At 43.7% G+C, this 11017-nt stretch overlaps 1 protein-coding gene across 2 annotated transcripts in view; it reads right to left on the bottom strand.

Annotated features, from left to right (window-relative positions):
• WLS (wntless Wnt ligand secretion mediator) overlaps positions 1-664 on the bottom strand; it is a 34284-nt gene extending 33620 nt beyond the window's left edge. For both annotated transcript variants that reach the window (XM_010561509.1, XM_010561511.1), the window contains exon 1: positions 559-664. In XM_010561509.1, coding sequence (XP_010559811.1) covers positions 559-664 — 106 coding nt within the window. The remainder of the gene's footprint in view (positions 1-558) is intronic.
• Positions 665-11017: the final 10353 nt, after the last annotated feature.

Here is an 11017-nt window from a genome sequence, read left to right as displayed (position 1 = left end):
GGCGGCCACCCAAAGGCTCCCCACCGCACCCCAGGGAGGGTAAATGCGGTCCTGTCCTCTCCCGGGGCAGCGCCCATTAATTTTCCTTTTTTTTTTTTTTTTTTTTTTTTTTTTTTTGTTGTTATCATTCTGGCAAGCGGTGAGGTTTCCTCCTGCGGTCGGTTCGGAGGCCGAGAAACGGGGAGGGGCAGAGGTACGAAAAGAGCGGAGGAAGATTTTTCTTTTTTTTTTTTTTTTTTACAAAATAAACCACATTTTTTAAAACCCCAACTTTGCGATGCAAGGCTTCCCGGCGCGATCAGTCGCCATACTGACGATCCCCCCCCCTCTTTCTTTAAGTACGGACTGAAACCAGGCCAAAAAAACTTTTCTCTGCCCCTTCTTTTCTCGCAGGCACTAGAGTGAAATGTGCACAAAGAGGCCCAGGGAGCCGTGTTTTCTTAACTACAATAGCAGGGCTAATTAGATCATAGGAGCGAGTCAGCGATACTGTAACAAGTAGCTAAACAACACGGGCGAGGAGAGGAGGAAGAGAAAGTTTGCACCTTCGGCACTCACCGATCAGACCTCCCACCAGAAAGGCGATGACTTGGAAAACCAGCAAGATCCCCCCGACGATGCACAGCTTTTTGGTGCTCATGTTCTCGATGATGGCCCCAGCCATCTTCGCCCGACGCTTAAAACCACCCCCCCCCGCTCCCCGATTTGGGGCGGGGGGGCAGCAGTAAGCCCGGACTTAGGCGGTTGAACGGGCTGACGGACCGCCCGAGGTTCCGCACTGATTGCCCGGCCGGGAACCGGCTTTCGGGAACCGGTCCCCCCCCCTCCCTCCCTTTCGCCCTGCTCCCGCCGCCGCCAGCCGTGATTGTGGCCGCTGCTCGGTTGCATGTGGCTGCTTTAAAGGAGCTGGCAGCGGGTCACATGACGCCGCCTCCGCCGCCCCTCCCCGGTCCTTCAGCCCCGCCGCCGGGCCCGGCCCCGGTCGGGTGTGTCGTGGCCGTGTGTCCCCCCCCTACTCCTCCTCCTCCTCCTCCGTGTTTTCTCCAGAAGGGGCCGCAGCCGACCGGCCCGGCCGTCCCGCGTGTGTGTGTGTGTGTCGTTCTCCCACCCCTCAAGGCAGGCAGCAGCCTGGAGGCGGCCTTGGGGGGGGGGGGGGATGCAGCCGCCTGCCTTTACCGGCGCTGCAGGTGAACGGCGCGGCTGCCTTGTCCCCCCCCCGCTTCGCCCCGGCCCCGAGGAAGATGTAGGCAACGCCTGCTTGATATCAAGGAAACGTTTCGGCAGGACGCGCGGAGCGGGCGGCTCAGCCTCCCCCGGCATCGGCGGGCGGGCTGGGCTTCCAGCGCGGCTCAACTGCGCTATGACGTTTTCTCCCATCTTCTGACGTCCCCGCGGCTCCCAGGCAATGCTTTGTCCTTCCCTCAGCCCCCGCTCCCGTTCACCTCGGTAGCTTCACGCCCGGCGGTTCTCCCAGTTGCCCTCCCCACGTCTCAGACAAGGCAGGGCCGGGATGCTGCGGGACCAGTCCCGTGCCCTGGAAGCTGCTGGATTCCCGCTCCGAGGCGGTCCGTCTGCTGGGACGTGACCCAGAACGAGCTCGCTAACCCCTGCCACCATCTCTGGGTTTTAGCGTTAGTGCCTTCCCGACCCTCATGGGATACCACGAGGATCCGTGCTACGCCGTCCCGTTAGACCCGTCCCCTTCACTGTGCGATACCGCTGCGTGCAACTGGAACTGGACGGCGCGCCGGTGAAAACACTCCTCGAGGACGAGTAAGCCGTGAAAGGAAACAACTGGTGACAAAAATGCAGGAAGGAACTATCAAAACGAAAGACGGGTCAAATATTTAGGGGCACGAACCAGTAACAATCTGAAGCAAACAGGAACGAGAAAAAAAGTTTAAAAGAAGCCAATGCAAAAAACCCAACGGAAATCACAGTAAGATAGCAGAAGTGTTGGCAATGCCATGTGGTAGCCCTATAGCCGAACCCACTGGGATTCCAGCAACGTGTTCAGTTTGTTCGGGATAAGGGAGCATCTGCACACCGAATTGCCTTGCCTGGCCTAACGGGAGCTTTGCGCGTTACAACGATACAGGTAAGCAGCATCAAAAACGAATCTAGAAATTCAGGGAAGAGTAGAGAAGCAGAGGGCACAGGGTTTGACTCGTTAAGGAAAGACCTTACCAGCCCTTGCCCGCACAACGTATAGCCAACGCAAGGAGGTGAGCGCAAGAACTGCCGTGTATTCGGTGTTTTTTCGATAGATGTTTAGGAAGAGGTCCCCTTCAGAAAGGGGGAGAGTACGCACCCCTGCCCCGGATCAGGCCTCAGTCACCGCCGCTAACTCACTGCCTTTGCACCCTTTCCGTGACCACAAAAAGGACTGCAGCTGGCAACTCAAGTCTTCCCCAGCAAAGTGGGCAAATTCCTCTCCTGAGCCTAGAACCCGGCCCTCCAAGGTTCAGCACGTTCAAAGGAGCATTTGACGCGCAGGACCCCCAGGGTGCCAGAGACACGCAAAGATGTAACGCTGGAGGCCAACCAACCATAACAGTGAAGTATTTTGGATGATGTAGTAAGATGTGATACTACAGTCAAGATCCTGGATATAACAGAATCCACCTGAAAAGGATTGCAGCAGTGATCCCCAAATGCTTATGCTGGTTTTCTAGCACTAAGTCTTTGGCTTCCAAAGCTGGTCTTGAAAAAATAAATGAAACCAAGCTCATGTGCTACTTTTGCATTTTACTTCTGTCATCTTTTCTTGATTTGCAGAGCTAACAAATTCTCTTCTTCCAACCATCAGGCTAGTAATCTAAGTTGGAATATAGGTGTCAGGGATAACTTTAGAGATTTTGTGACTGCGGGACAGTTTATTCTTTTAGAATATTGCAAGTTTAACTTTTTTTTTTTTTTTAGTTTAGCTTTAGCTTTCCTTTTACATTAGAGTTATGACTTCATTGTTAAAAATAGCTCTTAATGGACAAGTCCTTTGTAGCCATTATGAACCCACTAGGATCATTCACACAGACGTGCTTCCAAAATCAAAGCCTGTTAGTGGCTTTTTGCCAAGACAATTAAAGACTTAAAATACCAAATACTTTATACTGAAATTTAAAACAAAACAAAACAAAACAAACCGACATAGAACAATTGCTATTAAAAAGGCTTATTTTGAAATACCTAATACTAATTTTTCGGATGTCTATCTAACACTTAACGTTGATTCTGAGTGTTGACTTTTGCTATTTTCCCTGTTGGAAATGGCAAAAGCTTTTGAATTTCGTTCGTTCCCTTACAGTCTGCAGTCATCACTGACTAGGAGAGAATCTTGGCAAGTCCAGGCCGCCCTTTGAGGTCCCACAGCTACCCAAACACAAGGATGTATATGGCTGAACACCTCTGGAGCCACGAATGCCACTAAATCCAATCTGCCTTAATGACTCTACAAAAGTTACATGGTGCAATCTTCCGTTAAATGTCCCGTTTGTTCCAAGCAATTTATTTCTGGGAAAAAAACCTGAAAGGTAGAGCTAAGAAAAAAGAATAAGAAAATAAGAAAAAGAATGCCATAAGAAAAAAAATGTTGAGTGAAAAAAGTAAAATAATAAAAACACAGGAAACAACAGTTCACATTTATAAGGCACTTTCCATCTCTACCACATTCCTACATCTTTAATACTGCAATGTTTAGAGATATTAATCACGTGTGACTTTTGACATGCATCCAAAGGACGTACAGAGCACATACCATAGTGAGCTGGGACCTCTCTTTTGCCAGAAAGTGACCATGCACAAAATCTCACAAGAGAGAAACTGGCCCACAGTGTGTTAGAAAACACATCTCTAGCCATCTTTCAGCTGTTTACAAATCACAATTTCTATCTCTGTAAGGTCTCCAGAATCAATCATCTGGGAACTCATCTACTTGCCGCTTATTACATTATTTTTTCCTGACTGCTTTAGGCTGTTTTGAAAGCCTCAGCTATTAAAATAGCTATCCTACAGTCCGCCCCAGGCAGGAGGAGGAGTCGTTCCACAGAGAACTCTTTGCAGGGTTGGGCCTAGAGCCCAGATTTTCAAAGTGGTTTAGCTGCCAAAAGATATAGGTAAGGGCTCAGTGGGATTTCCACAAGCTCCTAGTTTTTGGTGCTACAAGTTACTGCAAAAGTTTTGAGAAAACTTCCTTTGGATGCTCAGTTTGCACAGAGGTCAAACCCTCTGTAAGTTTCAGTATTTTTTCTCCTCTGTTGTCTCATGTCAATTAGATGCTTAAGAGAAATAATTTGAAAAAAAAATGCTAGAAATAAGAGGTATTTTCCAAACACAACTCTAAGAGAGGGACATACGCTACAAATACAACATAAAGGCTTGACAGAGGAACATCTATGATCTGGATTAGGAAGCCAAATGGCATGATCATAGCAATAATTTCTAGCTTTAGAAAGCTAAAAAAAACCCAACAAACCCAAACCCAAACCACCCCAAAATCAAAACCCCCACCACAGTTATTTGGACTTAAGTTGCTGCATAGAAGTTCAGTATTGAGCTGCTTCATTTTTGCTCTACAGAGGCAAGTCGGGGGGGGGGGTGTTAATAATAGCAGCATTGTTGTTTACACCACTACAACAGTGGACTCGGATCCCATATGTAAAATACAAAGTACAGTAGTGGACAAAAAGCTGATTAAATCATGGTCATCTACCACCAGATATAATCTTTTGAACTCTAGTTTGTACTTGCCCACTTTATTTACAATATAGCCTGCAACATAACAACAACAGACCTGTGGGGATTAAGCTTTGGCTCTGGTCTCCAGTTTGTAGGCTATATTTTCCAGTGTGGGTATTGGCGTTGCTTGATGCTATGACTACAGTTTCTTGTTTTGTTTGGGATACACCTAACACATTACAAAGTTACCCCTAATAGTAAATAATGTGTAGTTTGCTGCTACAGGGGAAAGACAATTAAAAGCGTTCAGGAACACTGCTTACTCCTCAGTACTCCTAACTGCTTTTATAGGTAACTTTCTGGTTTTGTTCTTTTACAAATACTGATAACATGGAAAATTTTCTCATAGAACAGGAAAAGGGCGTTTTCTGTTATTTCTAGTGCACACACAGATGGTGGGGAACATTTTATCTTTGTAAGAAAAGCCTTGTGTGGCACACACACACAAAAATGTGTGGGGGTTGAGATTGGTCAGTAGACAGAGATCTACAACTCGTAACTACCCATTGCGGTTAGGATTAGGAAGAAAATCGACAGGTATGCAATATTTCATCTTAAGCAAGCCCCACTCTATAATGTAAATATTTTGAGTGATTTCCAAGCCCCGTTGTAGTTCAAGGCTAAACACTCATCCACTTATTAGGAACCAGTTTTTGGTTTTGAGTTTTGCCACTGTTTATACATCTGGGAACTCAGAGCTAGGCTTAATTTTTTTTTTTTTTCCTGCATGACACCTCTTAGTTAAGTGTCACCCAGCCTGCTAGATCTGAGATCCCATGCTGTTCTTCAGGCTTTACACGTGCAACCCGAAACTCTATCTCTGCCAGGAGTCATGGACTCCTCACACCATTTCTTTGATGACAATACGGCAAGAAAGAAGGGAACAGCAACTTAGCAAGGGAATTACCCAGCCACCCGGATTTTAATCTTAAAGCCCACAATGACCACAAATAGCTGAGAACAGAAGACCTACAGAGTACACCCCCAAATGCCCACTCCCAGCTGGTTTGTACTTACTGGGCTCCTCAGCAGCACTGGGTGGGTGGCAATGGCCAGCTTAGGTCCTTCAGAGCAACCGGCTCCACTCAGCTGTCCCTTTGTCCTCTGCTTCCTCACCAAGTCCTGCCTGTCTCGGTAAGGAACTGGGCAAGAAAAGCCGTAATTCACTGGGTGTGGACCAGCATCTGAAAAACATTGAGAGCAGTCCCAGATAACTCTTCTGATGGCTCTTCTCTGATATGCTTTCAGTCAGATGACAAAGCCTTCCTCACATTAGGATGAAGCTTCAATAGGGGCATCAAGGCTTCCATTAAGTATGTGAGACAAAACTAAGCTGATAATTTGACAGAGGGCACATTTTAGCTTGCTGAACTGAAAGTGCAGACTTGTGATATCCTGAAGGAAGGGCCAATAACAGTGCATTAAAATAATTTATTAAAGACTGTCTAAACTAGATTTTAAAATTTTATTTATAGTCTTTACAGTTACCGTGTGGTTACAAGGCTCAAGCCCTCCAAAGCAAATCTGTGGAAAGTCTTTTATTCAAGTCTGCCAAGCTGTCTCTTTCAGCCATTAATCCAATCATCAAGAGGCAGAGTTTCTGCAATGGGATATCTGAACAAGTCTAGGGAAGATTTATCATTAGTCTATCACTAAATTTCCAAGTTCTTCCATTCAAACCTCTTCCATAACATCACAATCATTTCGCAGTAAGTACAGCTCTACCTGAATACTTCTAATTGATTGATTAAGTAATCACCTGGAGGCCCAAAAGACTTTGCTCATCAAAACCACTCCTAACAACCCCCACCCCCACATGACTACCTCCCAACTCTACAAAATCCATTTAGAAAAGCCACAGCTCAAAAGCCACATAACTCAGGTCACTCGGAAGGTTTTGCTAATCCACAGTTGAGGGATGACAATATACCATGCTGGCCTGGTCTAAATTTGTTGTACCAATTCAAATGGAATCCCTGATATTTTTGACAAGTGCAAGTTTGTGTGATCAGTGTGCAGTGGACCACGCATCATTGGCCAAGGTTGTGTGCAGCCTCTCACAACTTTCCCATGGACCATTTTGCCAGTTCTTCTTGCCTCTTCTCAGTCCTCTTGAAAATGCAAGCTTGGAGCTCTGCTCTTTTATTTTCTCTTAGGACTCTCTCTATAGCTGGGCCTTTCCTCAGCCACCATCCCTCACACTGCATCTCCCACCTTGCATCAAACTTCTGCGATGGCTTTTACCACGGTCACTCCACCTCTCATAGGGCTTCCTGCCTTGTGTTGAACCTCCATATCAAACCCTATCCAAAATTTGCCACTTCTGGCATCTACCATAATATCATGGCTTTCCTTCACAAAGACCTTTGCAGTCTGGCATTTCTCTACCTACATGTCTGTGTTTTCATCCACTCCAGTGATGGGTATTACAGATAGCAGCTCAAACATGGCACAGTTGGGTTAAGGGCCTCCAAGGAATTGTATATCTGAGTAGGCAGCACATGCAGGAGCATGAAACATCGGAATGGCTTCAAGTGTACATCCATCCTGGGAGACTGCCTTTCGCCAGGTTTGTAACCTCCTCAAAAGCAAGCAAAGAAAGTTGTATTACTAATACATATGGATACTTTAATATTTAAAATGATGTCCAGTATGCTATCTTAGGACAATAAGATTAGCAAAAGTAAATTCCTTCTACTAGCTGAATTATACAATTGTTTATAGTAAAATCATCATGGTTCAATTGCTCCTATCAGTGTTCAGAATACAAAGAATGAATTCCAGAGGGTTTTTTGACAGCCTCTTACCATTTCTCTGTTAAGCCTTTATATTCCCATGAATCCCATCCATTCTAAGTTTGGCACTGGAGACCAAATTAGCAGATGCACATAAATTTAAACCAAAGCCATTTTTCATAGTCCCATGAGAAGTGAACAAACACACATGGGCTGTGCATTGGTAATGGTGGTACCTGCTGCAGAACTCTAACACCAAGCAACATGCTTTAATTCAATTTTAGTAAGAGCTGATATTAGTTAATTAAGATGGCAGAGGCACGAGAGATTTAATCGAGTTCCAGTGGTAACAGTCTTGTAACATCAGATGAAAAAGTTGACAAATATGAACTAGCTTTATCATTTTATTCTTCAGTTGCAGTTTCGTAGGTTGGCTATATTGGTCATTGTAAAAAAAGGATCTGCAATTCTCCATGTTTGCACTGTGTGTACACGCAGAATTATGAGTTAATGCAATTTGAAGACTTGGAAGTCTTGAGAAATTAGAATTTTAAAGTTAAACTAAAGCAATATATGCACCCAGCTAGAGTCCTTGTGCGACATTCTCAAAATACCACCTCAAACCAAACATAAAGCATGTATTAGTTCTAAGGATCTCCTAGAAAGAGACATCTGTTTTGGAACAATCACAAAGGGCTATCGCCAAAACTATCCCGTAATAGTTATGAGCTGTAATTTGACGTTTTAGATACACATTCCTCTTGCCAAATAATATCATATTTTTGCTCTTGGCAGAGAACATAAAGAGAAGCATATATCCAAGATGAGTAATTTAGTACAATGTAATCAAGGCAAGCTGCCCCACAGACTAGGGACTGAATTAAAGTTAGCAAGATAGGGGGTTTTGTCCTCTTATAAAAGTGTGTGTATTATACAGGGAAAAATTTAGAAAGGAAAGTGGTTTTCTTGTTAATCTTATTTTCCATCTGAGCCCAAGTGCAGGCTCTTGTTCCAAGAGCAAATGATTGGAGGTGGGGTGGCTAAAGAAATTATTGCTGTGAGCTGTGGTCCTTGGAGGTTTCCATCCCTGTAGATATACATCACAGTCAAGGAACCTTCCACTCCTCAGCTGTCCCAGTTCACGACCCAGCATATTTATGTTAACTGTCACTGATTTCAAATTACATCACTATATCGGGCTGTAAATGGAGCTGGCCAAGAAGCAAAGACAGATCCCAAACCTGTGAGGAGGTGATCCATGGCAGAAGAGGGCAGCTGGCAGTAATAGTTGCCTCAGTTGTCACCGATTAATCCACCTGTAATTAGGAGTTACAGCTCTATGTCCCTGGGCAGGCAAGTGCCCTGTAGCTGGAGTAGTAAATTGCTGTCTCTGTGTCACTGACTATTCTAGCTAGCATCATTTAACTGAGCTAAATAACAGAAACATTTAATGTGGTCAAAGGACTTTGTATTACTGAATCTTGCCATCCTCATTTTACTCAGAGTCTAAAATAGTTAATGCAAGAGACGGCTAACTTAAGGGAAAAATAATCTGTTGTCTCTTATCTTAATGCAAAGATTCACATTCGTATACAGCAGTTTGGGTTATTAGTTAGCCCTCTGCCTTTCTGCTCCCAAATGCAAAGTTGACAAAATGACTGCATCTCAGCTGCCCCAATTAACAGCTCTGTATTTTTGTGCAAACCCACCTAAACCAGCTGTAAGGCAAGTTCATGTTACATTACGATAGAGAGATTAGCTAGAGCTTGTCTCTCAGCATTCTTTGAGTTCTCTGCTCTAACTATGAGAAGCAATGACCCAGATACTTTTTAATATTGGCTTCTCTCACATTCTGTTTTTTTAAATTACAATAATTTCCTTAGCAGGCTATCAGGCATTTCTTTAAAGTAAAAGCAATCAGTATAAGCACGTATCTTGAACTCTGACATGGATTTTATATGTTATTTAAGCGCTCCTTCAGTTGTCTGAGAACGTACACCTTGTAGGCAGCAAATGTATTTGTTAAACAGAGTATTATTTTTAAGAGGTCTTATGGTATATCAAAAATGAATCAATATAAGCAAAGATTACTAATTAAATTGTACATTTACATATTGAAATGTAACTTGTACTGAGATTAAGCTAACGTTTCCCAGATGCTATAATATGTGCTGATGCCAATCACTGTAATTATTTTACAATAGAATCACAGACATTTCAGCTGGAAAAGGCTAATTTGGTTATCTTGTGCATTGCTGTCACTGCAAATTTTCATCCGAGTGTATTCACCAGTTCAAGCAATGGAAAACAATGAGCTGAAAGGGTGAGAAAAGTAAACTCTATTCCTTAACTCCAGTCTTGCTCATGACTTAAGAGAATGAATGAATTTCTAGAGAGAACTCTACTCTCACAACAGCCAAAAATGATGCCCATCTCATGTCAAGGACCGATGATAAGAATGGAAAAACAGGGAGAAAGTTGGAAGAACATATACTCCTGCTTAAAAAAAAAAAAAAAAAAAAAAAGTAGTATATTTTCAGGACATCTGATTCTGTAACAGCAATAAACCCTGTCTAAAAGAATAATGCAAACCATGTAGAATGTGTCACAGTAAGCCACGTTTCCTCTTAAGGCAAAACAGAAACCTGAAATCATTGTCCTGGAATGCACTGAAACCTCTTAGCACGAGTTCCTGAAATATTCATGAACATTAAGAAAATAGCAAACTTTTTGGAGAGTGTGCTATTTAGATGTAACTTGCTATGTACATGCCATCCTCTAAGCTCTAAAAATATAAAAGGAAGGCTTTTTGCAGAAAGTCAATGAAGTAACGGGGGCTCAGGAATTTTATCTCCAAGCTGTCACAGACCACGCAATGTTGATTAATTCAGCTCCTCAGTTACTCATCCTAACTGGGAAAATTCTTATGTGTCGGGGTGTTTGCTAGTGTAGATCAGTGAGGAGTTCAGAATTTTAAGATGAGAAGATACACTAAGTGTCTAAATTATTAATAAATAGTAGAGGAAACACTGAACTCTAATATACCAGCTGAATTTAGATTTAACGTTAATCTAAAATCCAAACTTCTCCTGCATTTTTGCTACTGTTGGAAAGTTCAGAGACAGGCACCTTTTAAACCTCAAATTCTTCTGTTAACCACTGCAGAAAAGGAGGAAGGAGGAAAACAAGAAGGGAAAAAGAGAAGTAAGGAGACGTGAACTTCAGTTGCAGATATGCAAACAGAGCAGCGCGGCTGTCCCCGTCACCACTTCCCGTTACTTCTCTGTCTGAGTTTGTTTCTCATACTATGGGGCTACGTGCCTCTGGTTAGGCAAGTCAGGAGCTCACCCAGTGTGAATTAGTCATATCGAAGGAGGTTTAGGAGCATGGAAACAGCAACTTCACATTAAGTGCTGGAAATAAGTGCTAGATAGACCACTGTTGAAATGTTTATGTGTTTTGCAAAGACATAAATATTTGGAGAATAGCAAAAGAAACTGCTTGGCATAAGCAGACAGAGAGCATTTTACCTGATTACTTGGCCCCGG

Source organism: Haliaeetus leucocephalus, unplaced genomic scaffold (assembly GCF_000737465.1).
Source record: "Haliaeetus leucocephalus isolate CR32 unplaced genomic scaffold, Haliaeetus_leucocephalus-4.0 Scaffold147, whole genome shotgun sequence".
Classification (NCBI taxonomy): Eukaryota; Metazoa; Chordata; class Aves; order Accipitriformes; family Accipitridae; genus Haliaeetus; species Haliaeetus leucocephalus.
This window is presented reverse-complemented; position numbering and strand designations above follow the sequence as displayed.